The 21026-nt window shown below is 46.1% G+C and overlaps 1 protein-coding gene across 1 annotated transcript in view; it reads left to right on the top strand.

Moving 5' to 3' along the window:
• Window positions 1-4335: 4335 nt before the first annotated feature.
• CADPS (calcium dependent secretion activator) overlaps window positions 4336-21026 on the top strand; it is a 661462-nt gene continuing 644771 nt past the window's right edge. The window contains exon 1 of the mRNA XM_063941549.1: window positions 4336-4870. Coding sequence (XP_063797619.1) covers window positions 4535-4870 — 336 coding nt within the window. The 5' untranslated portion in view covers window positions 4336-4534. The remainder of the gene's footprint in view (window positions 4871-21026) is intronic.

Genomic DNA, 21026 nt, shown 5'->3' with positions numbered 1-21026 from the left:
TATGTACATACTGTAATGCTTGTTGCCCCGTTCAAAATCATGGACCTAAATCAAAAATTTAGGGGCGTTGCTTCGTGGGGAAGGGGCGCGGCCACATAATAGTGGCAATTCGCATTACACCACACAGTAGTGCAGCTTATACACATTGCACCAGGTAGAACCTCCTATACACACTGCGACAGGTAGAGCACGTTAAGACACTTTGTGCCAGGCAGAGCACGTTAGACACTTTGTGCCAGGCAGAGCACGTTAAGACACTTTGTGCCAGGCAGAGCACGTTAGACACTTTGCACCAGGCAGAGCACGTTAGACACTTTGCGCCAGGCAGAGCACGTTAGACACTTTGCGCCAGGCAGAGCACGTTAGACACTTTGCGCCAGGTATTGCACTGAGACATGGGAACACTACATGATATGCCCCCCAGCCGTGCCAGCTAGACACGACATGCCCCCCAGCCGTGCCAGATGCACATGACATGCCCCCCAGCAGTGCCAAATGCACATGACATGCCCCCCCATCAGTGCCAAATGCACATGACGTGCCCCCCCAGCAGTGCGAGAAACATAATTGCCCCCACAGTGCTAGATACATAAATGCCCCCCACAGTGCCAGATATATAAATGCCCCCCACAGTGCCAGATACATAAATGCCCCCCCACAGTGCCAGATACATAAATGCCCCCCACAGTGCCAGATACATAAATACCCCCCACAGTGCCAGATATATAAATGCCCCCCACAGTGCCAGATATGCCCCCACAGTCCCAGATAGATAAATGACCCCACAGTGCCAGATACATTAATGCCCCCTCACAGTGCCAGATAAATGCCCCCACAGTGCCAGATACATTAATGCCCCCTCACAGTGCCAGATAAATGCCGCCACAGTGCCAGATACATCAATGCCCCCCCCCCAGTGCCAGATAAGCCCCCACAGACCCAGATAGATACATGACCCCACAGTGCCAGATACATTAATGCCCCCTCACAGTGCACAGATAAATGCCCCCACAGTGCCAGATAAATGCCCCCCCACAGTGCCAGATACATTAATGCCCCCCACAGTGCCAGATAAATGAATGCCCCCCACAGTGCCAGATAAATGCCCCCCACAGTGCCAGATAAATGTCCCCCACAGTGCCAGATACATTAATGCCCCCCCCCCCCCAGTGCTAGATATGCCCCCACAGTCCCAGATAGATACATGACACCACAGTGCCAGAAATGCCCCCACAGTGCCAGATACATTAATGCCCCCTCACAGTGCACAGATAAATGCCCCCACAGTGCCAGATAAATGTCCCCCACAGTGCCAGATACATTAATGCCCCCCCCAGTGCCAGATATGCCCCCACAGTCCCAGATAGATACATGACCCCACAGTGCCAGAAATGCCCCCACAGTGCCAGATACATTAATGCCCCCTCACAGTGCACAGATAAATGCCCCTACAGTGCCAGATAAATGCCCCCCCCACAGTGCCAGATAAATGCCCCCCACAGTGCCACATATGCCCCCAGGCCCCCCAGTACCTGCTGTGCCGAGGGAGGGGGAGTGCTGCTGTGCGTGCCGCTGTCTGACACAGAACTGTGCACGCTGTGCGGCGCCGGTGTCTGACATCAGACGCCGGCGCCGCATAGCGCACACAGCGCACACAGCGGGAGGACAGCAGGGGAGATCAGGGCCGGCTCCAGGCTCCGACATGGCGGCGCCAGCGCGCGGCGCCCGTTAAGGGTGGCGCCCTGCGCGGCCGCTCGAGTCGAACATGCCTCGAGCCGGCCCTGATCTGCCCCCAAGTCCGGGACTATAGCTGGTGGTATAACACTGCGTATTGTATTATGGATTGTATTATGGGGCAGATGTATTAAGCCTGGAGACAGCATTAGGAGGTGATAAACCTGTGAAAAGTTCAAGGTGATAAACACACCAGCCAATCAGCTCCTAACTGCTAATTTACATATTGGAGCCGATTGGCTGGTGCTTTTATCACCTTGCATTTATCACTGGTTTATCACTTCCTTATGCCTTCTGCAGGTTAATATATCTGCCTCTATGTTTGAAACTTCATTGGACATAAGAGTTGTTTCCTCAGACACGAGGAAATCACCAGCCTCCACATACACAGTACAGGCACAGTATAGAATAGCAGTGTCTGGCTGCTGGCTGACTGCAGGCTCTGACACATTCAGCACCATGGACAGCTCCAGCCGCGCTGCATTACCCAGTTACACTGTACCACGTCCCTCTGCAGGGCAGGGAGCTCCCCTGCTCCGGCCACCATGGACAGCTCTGATCTCTACCCTTTACTCGCTACTAGGCTAGCCCTCTACGCAGCTCCCGTCCCCAGGTCACTTTTATACTCCTGCTTTTTGGGATAGGTTATTGTTCACTGTGATTAGTGGACCTACTTTCTGAGCACCCTCCATCCACCCTGACCCCTCTCTCTGTGCTCCATGCATACATTCCCCTTAATAATTGTCCCTACTTTCTGAGCACCCTCCATCCACCCTGACCCCTCTCTCTGTGCTCCCTGCATACATTGCCCCCTAATAATTGTCCCTACTTTCTGAGCACCCTCCATCCACTCTGACCCCTCTCTCTGTGCTCCCTGCATAGATTCCCCCTAATAATTGTCCCTACTTTCTGAGCACCCTCCATCCACCCTGACCCCTCTCTCTGTGCTCCCTGCATACATTGCCCCCTAATAATTGTCCCTACTTTCTGAGCACCCTCCATCCACCCTGACCCCTCTCTCTGTGCTCCCTGCATACATTGCCCCCTAATAATTGTCCCTACTTTCTGAGCACCCTCCATCCACTCTGACCCCTCTCTCTGTGCTCCATGCATACATTCCCCCTAATAATTGTCCCTACTTTCGGAGCACCCTCCATCCACCCTGACCCCTCTTTCTGTACTCTCTGCATACATTCCCCCTAATAATTGTCCCTACTTTCTAAGCACCCTCCTGCACCCTGATCCATCTATGTTCTTTCTGCACCCATTGCCCTTTAATAATTGTCCCTACCTTCTGAGCACTCTCCTGCATCCTGGTCGCTCTTTCTGCACTCCCTGCATGTTTTGTCCCCAAATAATTGTTCCTAGTTTGTGAGCACCGTCATGCACCTGCCCCCTGTGTTATATCTGCATCCATTTCCCCTAATGATTGTCCCTGCTTTCTGTGCACCCTCCTGCATCCTGCTCCCTCTTTCTGTGCTCTCTGCATACTTTGTCCAGTAATGATTATCCCTACTTTCTAAGCACCCACCTGCACCCTGATCTTCCTATCTGTGCTCCCTACTTTCTGAGCAACCACCTGCACCCTGATCCCTCTCTCTGTGCTCCCTGCATACATTGTCCCCTAATGATTGTCCATTCTTTCTGAGCTCCCTCCTGCACCCTGACCCCCCTTTCTGTGCTCCCTACTTTCTGAGCACCCTCCATCCACCCTGACCCCTCTCTATGTACTCTCTGCATACATTCCCCCTAATAATTGTCCCTACTTTCTAAGCACCCTCCTGCACCCTGATCCATCTATGTTCTTTCTGCACCCATTGCCCTTTAATAATTGTCCCTACCTTCTGAGCACCCTCCTGCATCCTGATCGCTCTTTCTGCACTCCCTGCATGTTTTGTCCCCAAATAATTGTTCCTAGTTTGTGAGCACCGTCATGCACCTGCACCCTGTGTTATATCTGCATCCATTTCCCCTAATGATTGTCCCTGCTTTCTGTGCACCCTCCTGCATCCTGCTCCCTCTTTCTGTGCTCTCTGCATACTTTGTCCAGTAATGATTATCCCTACTTTCTAAGCACCCACCTGCACCCTGATTTTCCTATCTGTGCTCCCTACTTTCTGAGCAACCACCTGCACCCTGATCCCTCTCTCTGTGCTCCCTGCATACAGTGGCCTCTAATGATTGTCCCTACTTTCTGAGCAACCACCTGCACCCTGATCCCTCTCTCTGTGCTCTCTGTATACAGTGGCCTCTAATGATTGTCCCTACTTTCTGAGCACCCACCTGCACCCTGATCCCCCTTTCTGTGCTCCCTACTTTCTGAGCACCCTCCTGCACCCTGATTCCCCTTTCTGTGCTCCCTACTTTCTGAGCACCCTAATCCCTCTCTCTGTGCTCCCTGCATAATGATTATCCCTACTTTCTGAGCACCCCTCTGCCTGTCTCTGCCCCCCTGCTCCGTGTAGACACCTCCTGGACCGATCCTTCCTTTCCTGGTCACCCCCTGCACACCCAGGTCACATTGGCCGGTGCACAGCACACAGTGCAGGGGGGGCAGGGGCACCATCTGCCGCGGCACATGAGCAGATTACAGCCACGGATGGGACAGCCCCCATCGGCGGTCTTGTGTCTCTCTCCGCTCGCCTTCTCCAGTAGGAGTGCAGGGGAGGAGAGAGCCGCCGCCAATGCCCAGCCCGCACTCAGCTGCAGCAGCCTGATCCGGCGAGCTGCCCGGGATTACCAGGCTTGCACAGCCCAGCTGCCCGCCGCCCGTCACCTCCGCTCCCCGCCGCCCGCAGACATGCTGGACCCGTCTTCCAGCGAGGAGGAATCGGATGAGATCGTTGAGGAGGAATGCAAGGAGGTGCTGGCCCCCAGCACAGGGGCCCGGCTCTCCCCCAGCCGGACCAGCGAGAGCTCCGGGGGGCTGCAGCCCAGCAGCAGGAGCAGCAGTGTCCGGCCCTCCAGCCCCAGCCCGTCCGTGGTCAGTGAGAAGGAGAAGGAAGAGCTGGAGAAGCTGCAGAAGGAGGAAGAGGAGAGGAAGAGGAAGCTGCAGCTCTATGTGTTTGTCATGAGGTGCATCGCCTACCCCTTCAATGCCAAGCAGCCCACCGACATGGCCCGGAGGCAGCAGAAGGTGAGGGGGGGAGGGCATGCATGTTTTGTGTCCTCAGCTGCTGCAGAACCTCTCCATGCTAAGTGATGCACAGCCGAGATTGATGGGCTGGGAAGAGGTTCTGCAGCAGCCTTGCTCAAACGGTAGGGGGAGGTGTGGAGGTTGGGCAACAGAGCTCCCATACCTCTCCCTCTCCTTTTGTTTTTAGTGCAAGACCAGTAAGTGCAATGGATGTGGTGATGTGTAACGCATGCACAGTGCAGGAAAAGGATATGATGGTCCAGAGAGGATTGGTAAATAACCAGTAATAACTTGATCAGGGATAGACATGACTCTTACATAATGGTTGGAGGCAGCCAGCAACCTACAGGAGATAGCAGGGTCATGGCAGGTACCATTGCCCAGGGATGGAGCCCAGCCTTCCACCACTAGATATTGAATATTGGTCTATGAGAGGCTTCCTGCAGCTGCATATAGTACCAGAGACTGGGATGCATTGATTTCTGCAGGGCGCATGTTAGCAGAAGAGTAAATCAATTGGAGCTATAGAATGACAGTATCTGCTGCGCCCTCCCACAACCCAACTCCTCCATAGGCGTCACCAGTGCCAGGTTCATGCAACAGCTCCACCTATGGGTGAGCTTCCTGCACAGGCGAAAGAGAGAGAGAGGGATGCTCAGGAGCTTCATACAGGAAGGCATCACTTGTTTATCTTGTATACAACAAACATCCATTCATGTAAATGGGCTGCTCTTGAGGGGCCCCTGTAACATGTTCGCCTTTGGATCTGATAGTGATATTGACAGCCCATCATGTAATGCTGCAGTGGAGACCTTTAGTGCAACTGCTATTAGGATGTGTTTCATTCCGTGTCCTAAATCAATATACATAGGTGGAATATGGCAGAATTATTACGGGGCCAGTAAATCAGCTGTGAAATCCCCCTCAGCTCTCAGCCAATGTCACTGGGTTGGATGGAAAACAAATGGATAGAAAGGGTTAACTGGCCAAGCATCAGATCCTGCGAATGTGCGGTAATGGAAATTGGCAAGCCTCAGTGTATGACTTAACAATACATCAAAGCTACTCGCTTGGGTACGGAGCAGCCTGCCCCAGTCATAGTGACATTGCCTTTGATTGTACGGCATTCATGAAAACCCAGGCAGCCCCCCCCTCGGAGACAACTCTCCACGATGGAGTCATGTGGGGCATGCAACCAAAAGATGTGTCCAGTGATCAAATCAAGGAGGCAGTCACTTAATCTATTCTCATTCACTTGCCATTTTCATCGGGCTTGGATCTATGGAAAGGTCACTTAGGTCTGGGCCTGGGGTGTCGAACGTAACCCTTTGCACCTACACTGCCTTCATTGTTCTTTTACATTATATTTTTAGCGTTTATTGTTTACCTGTAAAAAACAAACGAACGAAAAAACATTTTAATTCGAAAGGGACAGTTGGGACCATTGAATCTACTGCATTGGGCAAAGAGGGGCACAGAGAAGACATAAAAAAGTACCCTGGGGGAAGAGACTGGACTGTTTTTAATTGGTTTGTTCTTAAACTTCGGAGATGTTGTACGTACTGTAGCAATCAAGACCCAAGAATATAATTATTGTTATTGTCCAAATATATCTATATACCGTATTATGGTTAATGTCCAAATATATCTATATACTGTATGCTTATTTATATAGTTTCAATCAATCTACTGTATATAGCAAGATATATATAATGATATTTTGTTTAAGTTCTAAATACACTTTAAAAAAAAAAAGAAGCACTTTCTTGTATTGCTGCCATTGAACTAGTTCAAGCATTGACTTTGTATAGGTACAGATGACAGATGTGAGGATCTGCAAGAGTTTCATGCGCGTAGTTGAGTGCCGCAATTTCATTAATGTTACCACTATGGATTTGTAGCCCAATACCAGTGTTTCAGCAGAGGTAGTGAAGCTCAGACATTTGGGCCATTTGATTTGGCAGTAGATGCCCAGTGTTTTCCGTGATATAGCAATAATAGTCACTGCCATAAATGGATAACGCTCAGGTGCTGGTCTTTGGGCATAGTTGGACACAGGGAATTGTTGTTTTCCTCTTATATGTGTTACATGAAGGTTATATAGGCAATAAACGATCGTCTGACGATACGGTACCTAGCTGTTATTCACTCTCCAATCTTTACTGCATATTGATACAGGCCAGAAAAAGGCCCAGGTTCCATTAGCTGCCAGTTTAACTGATGGAGCACTAGGGCAATTAATTAAAGTGACACCAGCACTGATTTCACGTGCACTATATGATACAAATCAGGCTGCCGCTATTCTCCTGGGATGTGCTTGTCCGCACAGATATCACTGGCTAGTATTTCCTCTAGTAAGATAGACATAGGAAGAGGCAGGAGAGGGGGGGATTGCAGGTGCTTGGTACCCCCCGGGAAGAACACTGTTACACTGCTATTTCTTCCATTGCGTAGTACTGTCATGGAGTACTCCTGGCAGGGTAATACAGGGTACTCAACCTGTATGGGCCTTTTACATGTCTATAACAGGATTGATAAATTATATTTGCTTAATATACTTTATATGTAGACAATGTCGGACTGGGGTATGAAGGGCCCACCGGGGGAATGCAGTGGTAGGGGCCCATACTTAAGGGTGTGGCCAGTCTACAAAGGATGTGTGGCCAGCATCTACAGAGGCTTGAAATACACAATAGTCTAGTGCAGTGTAATGCAACATATCTACCATGTATAATACAAGTGCACAGTCTGGAACCTAATCCCTAGAGGAAGGAGTGGACACTCAAGCAGTGGGGCCTACCGGTGGTTTCCCTGTTACCCCTGTGGGCCAGTCCGACCCTGTATGTAGATAAGTTATTTTACATCTTCTTTGAACTCCTACGTATCTGTGCCAGAGATGTGGTTAATCTCAGAAGTTTCAGTTAGAGCTTTGAAGTCAGAAAGACAAATTGTGGCTATGGAAGAGATTGGGGAATATATCAATACTACTATCAACTAAAATCAATGAGCTTTATACAGACCCTGTCACAGCTGCTTACCGGCCGTCTGTGCATGCACAGCGGCTGTAGTGTGCATGCGCAACCAATTATTATGTGACCGCATTCTGGAAGGATGCCATTGCATCATGATTGATAGGCGATGGGTGTCCGGGAGCGGCAACGCAGCGCTGGGGACGGGTGACGGAGGGGTGTCACGGGAAATGCCCGGTGACGTCCCCTGCATTTCATGCGATTGGTGGTGGTGGTGCCCCTGCTTACGCAGTCATACCGCATTGGCGGGGGTCAACCTGAACAATTGAATTACAATAACATCACGGGGTGGCGCCACACATGCTGGGCACCCTTGCCCTGTGCCAAGGGCGCCCCCAGCATGTGATTTTAGTGGTCGCAGATTTTGCTAAGATTGCAAAATCTGCGACCAACTCTGAAAAATCCTCTTTAACACCAGTGAGCTAGTGAACCAACCTCCATCACTTTAGACGGGGCGATATGCAGTTGTTGTTGTTCCGGCACTTTTTCGTGCGGGGTGATCCCAGATAGACTGGGTTAGGTCGCGCAAAGCGGCTAAGGGTGGAATTCAATTAGCCGTGGTAAATGACAGTGGGGTAATTGATCCCATGGGGCTATCCAAATAGCCCCGAAGGCAGAAGTCATTGGGGATTTTTTTCACCTGTCTCTGCAGCATGAAAAAAGATCCCCGATAACTAGTGGTTAATGGGTGTTGCGACCCTGTTATCACGCAAATCCGTGAACTTTTCGCGGATTCAGTGTGCTCACACCCATTAACCCATGTTAATGCCAGTTAACATGCTAATTTAACGGGCGATAACAGGGCTGCCGGGTGAAAATGCCTGAGGCGTCCTCCATATTTCGCCCATGAAAAGTTTTCACGGGTAATTGAATTCCCTAAACTACTGGGCATGAAAAGACAGACTTAGAAATAATTGGGCATCTGCGGTATTTGTATCTGACAAGAGCAACAATGGAATTGAACAGTTGGGCACAGGGTGCCCAAAAACAACTGAAATTTCCCCTACTGTATATGTTTTTTTTTTTTAGATATTAATATTTATTCTTTTTACAACTTTTGGTATAAGAGTTGCCATAGGAAGGTGGGGTACATTTGTTTTCTACTAAGTACACAGGGGGTTATTCCAGTTTGTTAGTAAACCCCCCAAAAATCACACTAATGGACAAAACCATGATGCACTGCAGGTGGGGCAGATGTAACATGTGCAGAGAGAGTTAGATTTGGGTTATATTGTTTCTGTGCATAGCAAATACTTGCTTTATTTTTACACTGCAATTTAGATTTCAGGTTGAACACACCTTACCCAAATCTCTCTCTGCACATGTTACATCCGCCCCACCTGCAGTGCAACATGATTTTGCCAATTAGTGTCCTTTTTTGGTTTACTAACAAACCTTAATAAGTCCCACAGTCTGATATGAAAATATTCTCCAAAATAACTACTGTTAGTAGCATAGTCTTCACCTTTAAATATACAAAAGGCTCATTATAATCTCAATTAAATAGAAATTATATGAATCTTTTTTAGAAGCAGACTTCTCTTTCTTTGATCATCCTCTCATTATACAGTATAGTTCTGCCGGTTCCATATAGATTCCTCTGTTAGTTCACCATAAAGTGATTCTCCATTTGATAACATTGCACAACAGTCTATATTGTTTACAATGTGGCTGCCGGAATAAATGTCTCTGTATAACGGAATTGCAGTTTTTATCTCTACATTTGCTCCCACTGTCTCAATGATTTGTCATACAGGGTTGTGGTGAGCTACTTGAGTGAATAGAGCATACTGTAGATAGGACCTGACTTGAGTGTAAAGTTCTTGTGCGGAGAGAAAGTGGCCCTGACTCACGTCAGTTCTACATCAGTAAAACAATGGAAACATGAATTTAACACTATTCTACATGAACAAAATTTTTATGGTCGTTCATTTTAAGTAATATAAAGTACATTTTTTACCCACTTAACTGACGATTTTTACCCCCAAAAAAGCTCAGAAATTGTCGTTCTTTTAATTACTTAATAAAGGTTGAAAATTATTTTTAATAATATATTAAAATATTTTATTTTAAAATATATATATCTAGGGGGTGTTTTGCACCCCCCCCCATCCTCCTGTGTCCATTAATTTTTACCCCCAATTGGCAATAGACCCCCGAATGGTCTTAAATCCTACTAATAGTACCTCTCCACCCCCTTAGTAGTAAAAAACAATCCATGTTTATAACCCCCCCCCCCCCCCCCCCCCCCGGGTAAAAGCCCCATTTTTTGTAGCCCCCTCCATTTACCATGTGCCAATTTTTATTTATTTATTGCTAGTTTAACCCCCCTCCAACATAATTTAACTTTATTTTATCCCTCCAGTAGTGATTGATCTTTCTCGCCCTCTCCACCCCTATGGGCATGCACCCCCCCCTTCTCCCACATGCAGAGCGCAGTGGAACATGTGTCAGGGGAGTGCAGCTGATCTCTGCACACACAAAGATCAGTCAAGTAGTGCTTGGAAGGGTACTAAGTCCCCCCCCCCCCCTACTGTGCTTCCCTGGCGCATGCGCTCCAGAAGCTGGCTGCATGGCGTTCTGGGGTGCAATTCCAGCAGTGATGTCAGCGGTCGTAAGCTACCGCTACGGCTGGGGGATCCGGGTAGCCAGGGGAGATCTGTTCTGGTTTATGTACAAATCCGATGGTGGGGGGTCTGCGTATGTGCTGAACGGGTCCTGCGTGATCGCTCACAGTATGATTGACGTGCTGCAGCATTTTGGGCCAATCCCGAAATCCTGGCCAATTTTAGGATCTGTGTTGCGGGATTGGCCACCCTATCCGAGAATCTCACCATTTGCATAACCTCCCCACATAGTATTCTTTTCTTTTGAACCATGTACATAGGTCTTGTTTCCATTTATTGTACAATGTTGTAGATCAGATTTGTTTTATATTCAAATTAGGTACATGTAGTGTACTATGGGGGTCATTCCGAGTTGTTCGCTCGTTATTTTTTCTCGCAACGGAGCGATTAGTCGCTAATGCGCATCTGCAATGCCCGCAGTGCGACTACTCCAAGTAAATTTGCTATGCAGTTAGGTATTTTACTCACGGCATTACGAGGTTTTTTCTTCGTTCTGGTGATCGTAATGTGATTGACAGGAAGTGGGTGTTTCTGGGCGGAAACTGGCCGTTTTATGGGTGTGTGTGAAAAAACGCTGCCGTTTCTGGGAAAAACGCGGGAGTGGCTGGAGAAACGGAGGAGTGTCTGGGCGAACGCTGGGTGTGTTTGTGACGTCAAACCAGGAACGAAACTGACTGAACTGATCGCAGATGCCGAGTAAGTGTGGAGCTACTCAGAAATTGCTAAGAAGTGTCTATTCGCAATTCTGCTAATCTTTCGTTCGCAATTTTACTATGCTAAGATTCACTCCCAGTAGGCGGCGGCTTAGCGTGTGCAATGCTGCTAAAAGCAGCTTGCGAGCGAACAACTCGAAATGAGGGCCTATATATCTTTCTGGTGAGTTTAGAGAATTTTGTACAGTGCAGGTAACCTTTTCCTATTCCTTCTAAGGAGAGTAACTCTTTACACCTTTTTGAACACTGAGATTATATAATGTCATATTCCATACTGGCCAATTAAAGGGCAGCTAAACCTAAAAGGTATCCAGATGTAATGTAGACAGTAAATAGTCAATAGGTCAACATAGTTAATAGTCCAAGAGGGTTAAAAGGTTGCCAGTTAAATGGTCGACAAGGTTAAAATGTCGAAAGGTTCAAAAGGTCGACATACAGATGGTTGACACAGAAAAGGTTGACGTGGTTTTTCATGATTTTTAGGTTTGGGCTTAGAGTGAGGGTTAGGGTTAGGCTTCTAGAGGGGATGGTTAGAGTTAGGCACTTGGCAGAGGTACTAATTGAATTCCCCCCTATGGAGGGCAGATCTGCTAAGCCATGGAGAGTGATAAAGTGTAGAGAGATAAACTACTCACCAATCAGCTCCTAAATGCTTTGTTATGGGCTGTGTTTGAAAAATGACAATTTATTGGTTGGTACTTTGGGGTCGGTATCTGGACTTTGGGTCGACAACACTTAGGTCGACACCCATTGGTCGACAGTGACTAGGTCGTCACTAGAAATAGGTCGACATGAGCAAGGTTGACATGCGAAAAGGTCGACATGAGTTTTTCACATTTTCTCTACTTTTTTTGAACTTTTTCATACTTTTAGATCCACGTGGACTACGATTGGGAACGGTAACCTGTGCCGAGCGAGGCACCTTGCCCGAAGCATGGCGAGCGAAGCACTAATGACATGGTGCACTAATTGGGGTTCCCAGTCACTTTATAAAGAAAACGACACGAAAAAAACCCATGAAAAACTCATGTCGACCTTTTTCATGTGGACCTAATGGCTGTGTCGACCTATTTCCAGTGTCGACCTAGCCACTGTTGACTAATAGGTGTAGACCTAGACACTGTCGACCCTGAGTCCCATCCCCTTGGGGTCTATTTACTAAGCCTTGGAGACAGATACAATGGAGAGAGATAAAGTACCATACTACCTAGATCATTCTTCAAACACAGCCTGTAACACGGCAGTTAGGAGCTGATTGGCTGGTACTTTATCTCTCTCCACTTTATCACTGTCCAAGGCTTAGTACATCTGCCTCACAAGGCAGATCTTATAAAATCTGACTGTCTCGTCCCATTTCTAAATACAACTATGCTTTGCGTAAAACCGATAATCACAAAGTGTGATTTAGAACTTTTCACTTCTTTTTGGGAAATTAAATAACAACGATGACATGTAAATATTTATTTTTGTATTTATTTCACTGAATCTAGTATTAGTTTTTCTGTTTCAAAATATTTCCACTTTTAACTACCCACAGCTGCACTAGCCGTCAATCTGTGACAGGATCACATGGATTTACCGCCATTCATTGCAATTTACTACTCTATCCATAATACTTGTGTCAATCACATCATGAATTCCTAATGATCTGTACAAGAACCCTCAAATGAAAAAATAGAAAAGGGGACAGGGGAAACTAATAGGGTGATAAATGGGGGCACTTGGGAGGCATTGTACACAGCCCGGACAGATGTTGGTAAGCCATAAGGAGACATAGACAGATGTGGCAGCCAATTTAATTAGAAAAAACAATTGTCATTTCTTACTATACAATACCACGATGAGCAGTTTCTGCCCTGGAGCAATGGGTGTTATAGTATATACTGTACTACAGCCATACAAACTATTACTGTACTTTAGTTTGTGATGCCTCAAGCATTGTGATGGCTATATGTACACGCCTGGTAGTAATGCACTTGGGGGCGCAATGAACAGAAGTACGCCAACAGACGTTTCTGGTAATGATAGAAGGTTTCATCTTTTGAACCAAAGTGAATTATATAAAAATATTTTGATGCATTTTTTTTTTATTACCCCTGTCAATGTTGCAGCCTGCAATGTGGGCAATATTTATATGGCATGCTGGAATTTAAATGTTCACCAGTTTGCACTTGGTCTTATGGCAGTAATGCGATTGTAACTTAATGTTATTGATTGAATAATGGAATATGCAGCTCTGCTTATGTCACAGTTATTATAATGACTTGTACCTAAAGAAAGGAGGGTGAGTCCCCCCAAAAAACCATTATGCACTTTATAAACGTATCCTGTGAAATAAACAAGCACATAAGAGACTGGACCCCATTTATCAAGCCTTGGAGAGTGATAAATAACACGGTGATAAAGTACCAGCCAATCAGCTCCTAACTGCCATGTTACAGGTTGTGTTTAAAAATGACAGCTATGAGCTGATTGGTTGGTACTTTATCACCTTCCACTTTATCACTCTCCAAGGCTTGATAAATATGGGCCAATAATTGCTAACTTCTTTATTGTCTTGTCTGTAAGGTTCCGAAGGAGATGTGCAGGTGGGAAGTGCTGGGGGCACGGGTCCGTGCATCACGTCATCATGGCCATTAGGCAGTGGAGGCCACGATAACGCTTTTCACAGTGAATTACATCACAGAGCCTCTGGGCCGCCCACTTCAGTGGGGATCTACCACCCCAGGAGTCCGGTCGAACTTTGCAAAATTCGCCAGACACCTGGGCATTCCTGGGGAGTAGGCAAGTGGCAGAGCTACTATCAGTGCTGAGGGTGCAGGCTCTATGGGCTCCAGGTCTTTCAGCTACGTCTTTATATTTAGGCTGCACCTGGTGTGCTAGCACTTATACTACTGTGCTTATATGAAGTATGAAAAGGAGAGACATTTTTCATCTAGGCTCCAACCAATTACCCGACACAGAAGCCAAAGCTGCTTGGATACACTGTTCACTAATATGACAACCTGTAGGCTGACCCTCTTTAATTTTATGTTTTGGAAGTCAGTGACAGATCACACTCTCGGTAGCACCAGTCTGTGGATCCTCACTGTCGGGGGCTTATTGATCAGCTCATGAGCTGACTCCACACCTAATCTGCTGTTCATACCTCTGCTCCTACTGGACAGTTGCTCAGTAACTCAACCAGGGGCAGATGTGTCTTACAATCGTAATGTATTAAAATTCTGTACATGGCTAAAAATTGCATGATCACTTATATGGACTGTTCCCTCATCATGGAAGATGTTGTCAGCGCAATCAGAACATACTGTAGATATGTGTCATTGTGCAAAATTAATGTTCACTAAAACTTGCAACGTAATTTATGCATGATTAGTGACATAAAAAAAATATGTAAAAACCATACCTGCTAACTTTTTTTTTTTTACAAAAGTCTGAGAATTATCATTGCACTAAGCTGAAAATGACTATGAATATTGAGCAATATACATTCTGTATAAGTAGATACTTATAAGATGTTGCAGAAATGTAAATATTTCATTTTCATTTTATAATAGTAAACAACGTAACAAACATTGAAGTTCCAGTTATTCATTATATTATATGCAGTGTCCAGCCCCAGCAGATAGAGACATGCCAATACTTTTATTATATAGCTGTGTCCAGCTTATGACACAGCGCATAATATATACAATGTATATATAGTATACAATACAATAGCAAATAACAGTGACACAAAAGCTTTTACAAAAAGTTATAAAAATTGCAAATAGAAGCAAAGCAAAAACATATGCAATAAATCATGTATTTTTTTCTTCAAATTAATTCCAAAACAATAGTTCATTTATTTATTTTTTATAAAAATGTCACTTTTAATAACATGATGGCAAGATCACACATTTGCTGTAATCTATAGTAGCCAATCTGAGGTGAGATACTTTATCCTAGTGTAGAGATGAAGAAAAGGTTCCAGAACTGTTCTGCAAAATATTTCCCTACTTTTCGTAATTTGCCAGGAAATTTTACACCTACTGTATCACCATGTCCTAATTGGCCACACGAGCTGGATGGAACTGCAACTCCAGGCCCTCCATCAGAATAGGCCCAGAGCATCAGCTGTGTTGCTGTAAACAGGAAAAATGTTTTTCCTGTTACAGCAGCCGTCTGACTATGGCCCAGACCACTGAAACCCCTGTGGCTGATCTCCCTCGCCGAACATTCCCTGCACCAGACCAGCCAGGGAGGATTTTGAAATGGACTCCACTCTCTGTGTTTAGAATTTTGTTAATATATGTTTATGTGGTGTCATAGCGCTTGAATTTGTCTATATTGTACTGAAACACAGTCCGTGTCACCGAAACCCTTACCACAGCCCGAAGTTATCAAATCACTCCTGAGGGAATACATATGTATTCCCGGTGGACGGGATGCCGGCTGTTAGTATCCGGACAGCGGTATACCACCTGCCAGAATGCTGGCTGCGGGCAAGCGGTACAAGTCCCCTTTGCGGACGCCCACGAGTGGGAATAGCCCCGGTGAGCCGGTTTCCGACTGGTAGTATTGCCGGCTGGTGGGATTCTGGCATCTGTATCCTGACCGCCAAGATCCCGACAGCCGGCAAATTGATTGCCTCACCTCCTGGTGTGTCAGCAATCCATGTGGGCTTGACAAAAATATTTTAGGAATTCTGTATGTAACAGAATTAATAGAGTTTTTCTTATTTATGTGGGGTTTTTTTGTTTTTGTTTTTCAGTCGGATATTTAGTTATTGCATGTGACTGGAACCTCATTTGATATTTTTCCCTCAACTCACTTAAAATTGTTGTAAAGGAGAAAAGTGGATAAAGAAATTACAGAGTAAGACCAGATTCCTCATTCTGCAGGGGGAATCCTGATAGCGGTTACTCATTTTACCCTTGTTATGTCTAATTTTCATGTATTGCTAATCGCACATTGTAACCTATGTAGTATGCCTAAGGTGGGTGCCTTGCCTGGTACTCTCTTGTGTAGAATGAACATTACCTGGTTCTGATGATTTAGCAAGGATCTTTCCTACTCCGTTTGTGGGTAGGATGAGTGGTTCTTGGATTTGATGACCCAAAATGGGTGTCGCACTGTTGTATTGTTTTCATGGTTTTTGTATTTTGTGAAAATGTAAACCTTTGTATTATGTTCATAGTACAGTATCTGTAAAGTGCCTTAAGTCCTCTTCTTCTTCTCCTTCTTCTCCTTCTCCTTCTTCTTCTCCTTCTTCTTCCCCATATGTGATATTATTGACCTGCATTAATCTTTTACATACAAATATAGTGTTTCCCTGCTAATTCTTGATCACATATTACTCAGAGGCATCGATCCATTCTCATAATTTCTTCATAAACCCAACTCATTTGTATTGTCACCTTGGTCTTCAGGTTTGAAGCCTGAAGATCTCACATCTTTGCTATACTTTGACATGGATACTCATCTTTTCAGCCTCCCGACCACCATGTTACTTTCCATAACCAACTCTGCTCTCATTTACCTCACCAGGCCTCATTGCTGCCTGTTCACCTTTAAGAGCATTTATTAATAGAAATGAAGACAAAGCAAAATATATTTAAAAAATAAATTAAAGCTTTAATTTTTTACTCTGCATTATACAAATGTGTCCTATAAAAGGAACAAGATGACGGAAGCCTCATGACTCACAAAGAATCATCCTTCAGCACTCAGGAGAGGAAAACCCCTTGTAGAGGAAACCTCTAGGAACCCGTGGCTGAAGGACTGCCTGTCCCTCTATGCATTAAGAGACTATGCAGAGTTAGCCCCAAATTAGGATTTTGACCTTTATCCTGGCTGGTGAAGGACGCAACCGCACACCGATGGCACACACATGTCCCAAGTTGAGAAAAAAAGAGAGAGAGATGGGGGAAATGGGTAGGGGGGAGAGAGAGACAAGATAGGGAGATATGGGAAGTGGGTAGGGGAGAGAGAAGGGAAGTGTGTGGGGGGGGGGAGAGAGAGAGAAGAGAAGTGGGTAAGGGAGAGGCAAGATGGGGAAAGAGAGAGAGGAAGTGGGTATGGGAGCGAGACAGACAAGATAGGGAGATAGAGAAGGGGAAGTGAGAGAAAGGGGGAAGTATGATATAGTTGTAATGACAGTATCATATAAAAAAACAAAAGTAGTGTCTAAATTACAGTATACATCTCATACCACTGCACATTAAGAAAACTGGAACAGTCCGCATACTGGGACTTAGGAGATGGAGCAAAATGGGACCTAATAGTGCCATCCAGAGCTTGCAAAACATCTCCAAAAAGATGTCTCGTAAGGGACATAGTGTGGCATCCAGACACCTCCTCCTAACATCTCCAAACAGATGTCCCAGATGCAGCCCTAGTGGCTGCTGAGTACGGTACTGTCCAGTAGGTGTGAGATTTTGTTTTTATCCACTACTGATAGGGAGACAGAAGGGGAAGTAGATATGGGAGAGATGGGGGTAGTGGGTAGGGGAGGGAGAGAGACAAGATAGGAGAGAGAGAGGGGAACTGGGTACTGGAGAAAGAGACGAGAGAGGGAAGGGAGTGGGTAGGGGAAAGAGAGAGACAAAATAGGGAGATAGAGAGGGGATGTGGGTAGGTGAGAGAGAGAGAGACAAGATAGGGAGAGAAAGGGGAAGTGGGTAGGGGAGAAAGAGACAAGATATGGAGATAGAGAGTGGAGAAGTGGGTAGGGGAGAGAGAGACAAGATACAGATGGGTCCACATTTATCTTGACCTTTAATAGGATTAACTGAGACTGGCCAGTCGGACTTAATCCCCTGCTGTAATGACTTAATCCCCTGCTGTATTGTTCTCTGTATTGTATTGCAGTTGAAAACAATAGATGAAGGGTTTTTGCTAATAAATCATGTTGTGCCTAGGCGCAGAAAACTAGTCAAGATAACCGTGGTCCCATCTGTAGGGAGAGAGACAAATGAGACAGAGAGAAATGAAAAGTGGTTAAGGGAGAGAGGCAAGATAGGGAAAGAGAGAGAGGGAGAGAGATGGGGAAGTGGGTAGGGGAGAGAGAGACAAGATAGGGAGAGTGAGGGGGGAAGTGAAAGAAAGGGGGAAGTATAATATAGTTGTAATGACAGTATCAGATAAAAACAAAAGTAATGGCTAAAGCACAATATACATCTCTCACACCTCTGCACAATAATACTACTGAAACAGTCCACATACTGGGACTTAGGAGATGTTTCATAAGGGACATATTGTGACATCCAGACACGTCCTCCTAACATCTCCAAACAGATGTCCCAGATGCAGCCATAGTGGCTGCTGAGTACAGTACTGTCCCAGTGGGTGTGCGGTTTTGTTTTTATCCAATACTGATAAGGAGAGCGATGGGGGAGTGGATAGAGGGGAGAGAAAGACAAGATAGGGGAGAAAGACGGGAATTGGATAGTGGAGAAACAGACGAGAGAGAGAGAGAGGGGAAAGTGGGTAGAGGAGAGAGAGAGAGAGAGAGAGAGAGATGGCGATGAGGGTAGAGGAGAGAGAGACAGAGAGTGGGTATGGGAGAGAGAGACAGGGAAAGTGGGATGGCAGAGAGAGACAAGACAGGGAGAGAGGGAAAGAGGGAGGTAAATAATAATAAACACTAGCACCCCCTTAGTATTTAGGGTTCCAATTTAAGAAAGAGTCATAACCCATTTAGCACTCATTTGTAGTGCTAAAGGTGTTAGGCCTGCAATGCGTTATTCCTATGTCCCATTAGGGGGGTATATTTACTAAGCTCCCGATTTTGACCGAGTTGGTGTTTTTTCATCAAAGTGTCATCTCGGGAATTTACTAAACTCAAATCTCGGCAGTGATGAGGGCATTCGTATTTTTTTTAAAGTTAAAGAAAAAAAATACGAATGAATACACCATCGGTCAAACACGCCTGTTATTTTATACAACTCGGTAATTTACTAAAAATTCGGATTCACAATCACTGCCGGCAATAGCCAAACACTACATGACATGTTTATCAGTGGGAAGGGGTGTGATAGAGTTAAAAATCAGGGAAAAAATTTGCGTGGGTTCCCCCCTCCTAAGCATAACCAGCCTCGGGCTCTTTGAGCCGGTCCTGGTTGTAAAAATACGGGGAAAAAATTGACAGGGGTTCCCCCACATTTTAACAACCAGCACAGGGCTCTGCGCCTGGTCCTGGTGCTAAAAATACGGGGGGGAAAGTCGGAGAGATAATGCCACAGCCGGGGGAAACTTTTATATTGGTCCCGGCGGCCCTGGCATTAAATCACCAACTAGTCACCACTGGCCGGGGTAGCCTGAAGGAGTGGGGACCCCTTAAATCAAGGGGTCCCCCCCCCTCCAGCCACCCAAGGACCAGGGGTGAAGCCCGAGGCTGTCCCCCCCCCCCCATCCAAGGGCGGCGGATGGGAGGCTGATAGCCTTTTGTGTAAAAAAAAAAGAATATTGTTTTTTGTAGCAGAACTACAAATCCCAGCAAGCCTCCCCCGCAAGTTGGTACTTGGAGAACCACAAGTACCAGCATGCGGGGGAAAAAAGGGCCCGCTGGTACCTGTAGTTCTACTACAAAAAAATACCCAAATAAAAACAAAACACACACACCGTGATAGTAAAATTTTATTAAACATACATGCACACTTACATACATACATACTTACCTATGTTGACACGAAGCAGTCGGTCCCCTTGTCCAGTAGAATTCAGGGGTACCTGTAAATAAAATTATACTTACAAAGAATCTGGGGTAGATCGGTCCTCTTCTTATAAATTATAATCCAGGGACTTGGTTAAATAAAAAAACGGAATTCCCGATCCACGCACTGAAAGGGGATCCATGTTTACAGATGGATCCCCTTTCCCCGACTGGCGGGACCCCCCGTGACAGCTGTCAAAGAGGGTCCCTTCAGCCAATCAGGGAGCACCACGTCATGGCACTCTCCTGATTGGCTGTGCGCGCCTGAACTGTCATTCAGGCTGCGCACTGTAGATACAATGTAGCGCAGAGGTGCTCCATTATATCCAATGATGGGAACTTTGCGGTCTGCAGTAGACCGCGAGGTTAAGTGGGGCCAACCACAAGAGTGACCCCACTTAACCTCGCGGTCTACTGCTGACTTGATTTAAGGGGTCCCCACTCCTCCAGGGTACCCCTGCCAGGGGTGACTAGTTGGTGATTTAATGCCAGGGCCGCCGGGACCAATATAAAAGTGTCCCCCGGCTGTGGCATTATCTCTCTGACTAGTGCTGGTGGAAAAAATATGGGGGACCCCTACGTCTTTTGTCCCCCGTGTTTTTTGCACCAGGACCAGGCGCAGAGCCCGGTGCTGGTTGTTGTTAAAATATGGGGGAATTCCTGTCAATTTCCCCCCCATATTTTTACAACCAGGACCGGCTCAAAGAGCCCGAGGCTGGTTATGCTTAGGAGGGGGGACCCCACGCAAATTTTTTTCAGGATTTTTAACACTTTATACACTTTTTTTAAGGTACACAATGAAGCTCTGCACGGATCTCACAGATCTGGCCGAGATTCATTGTGTTAAGTTCGGCAGTGTTTTACTAATCACTCCCGTAAAACACTGCCCGAAATTACGAATGACATCGACATCGGAAAACACGACAATGCAGAATACGACAGCATAGTAAATGAGGCGTAAAAAAACAAAAAGTTGCAAATTCACACATTCGATGTCATTCCTGTTTAATCTCCCTCCAAATCCCGACAATTACGAATCTTAGTAAATATACCCCAGGGTTTGAGTTCTATGCGCATACACAGATGGTCGTC

Source organism: Pseudophryne corroboree, chromosome 9, assembly GCF_028390025.1.
Source record: "Pseudophryne corroboree isolate aPseCor3 chromosome 9, aPseCor3.hap2, whole genome shotgun sequence".
Lineage (NCBI taxonomy): Eukaryota > Metazoa > Chordata > Amphibia > Anura > Myobatrachidae > Pseudophryne > Pseudophryne corroboree.
Note: the sequence above shows the minus strand (reverse complement) of the source record. Positions and strands in the feature narration are given on the sequence as shown.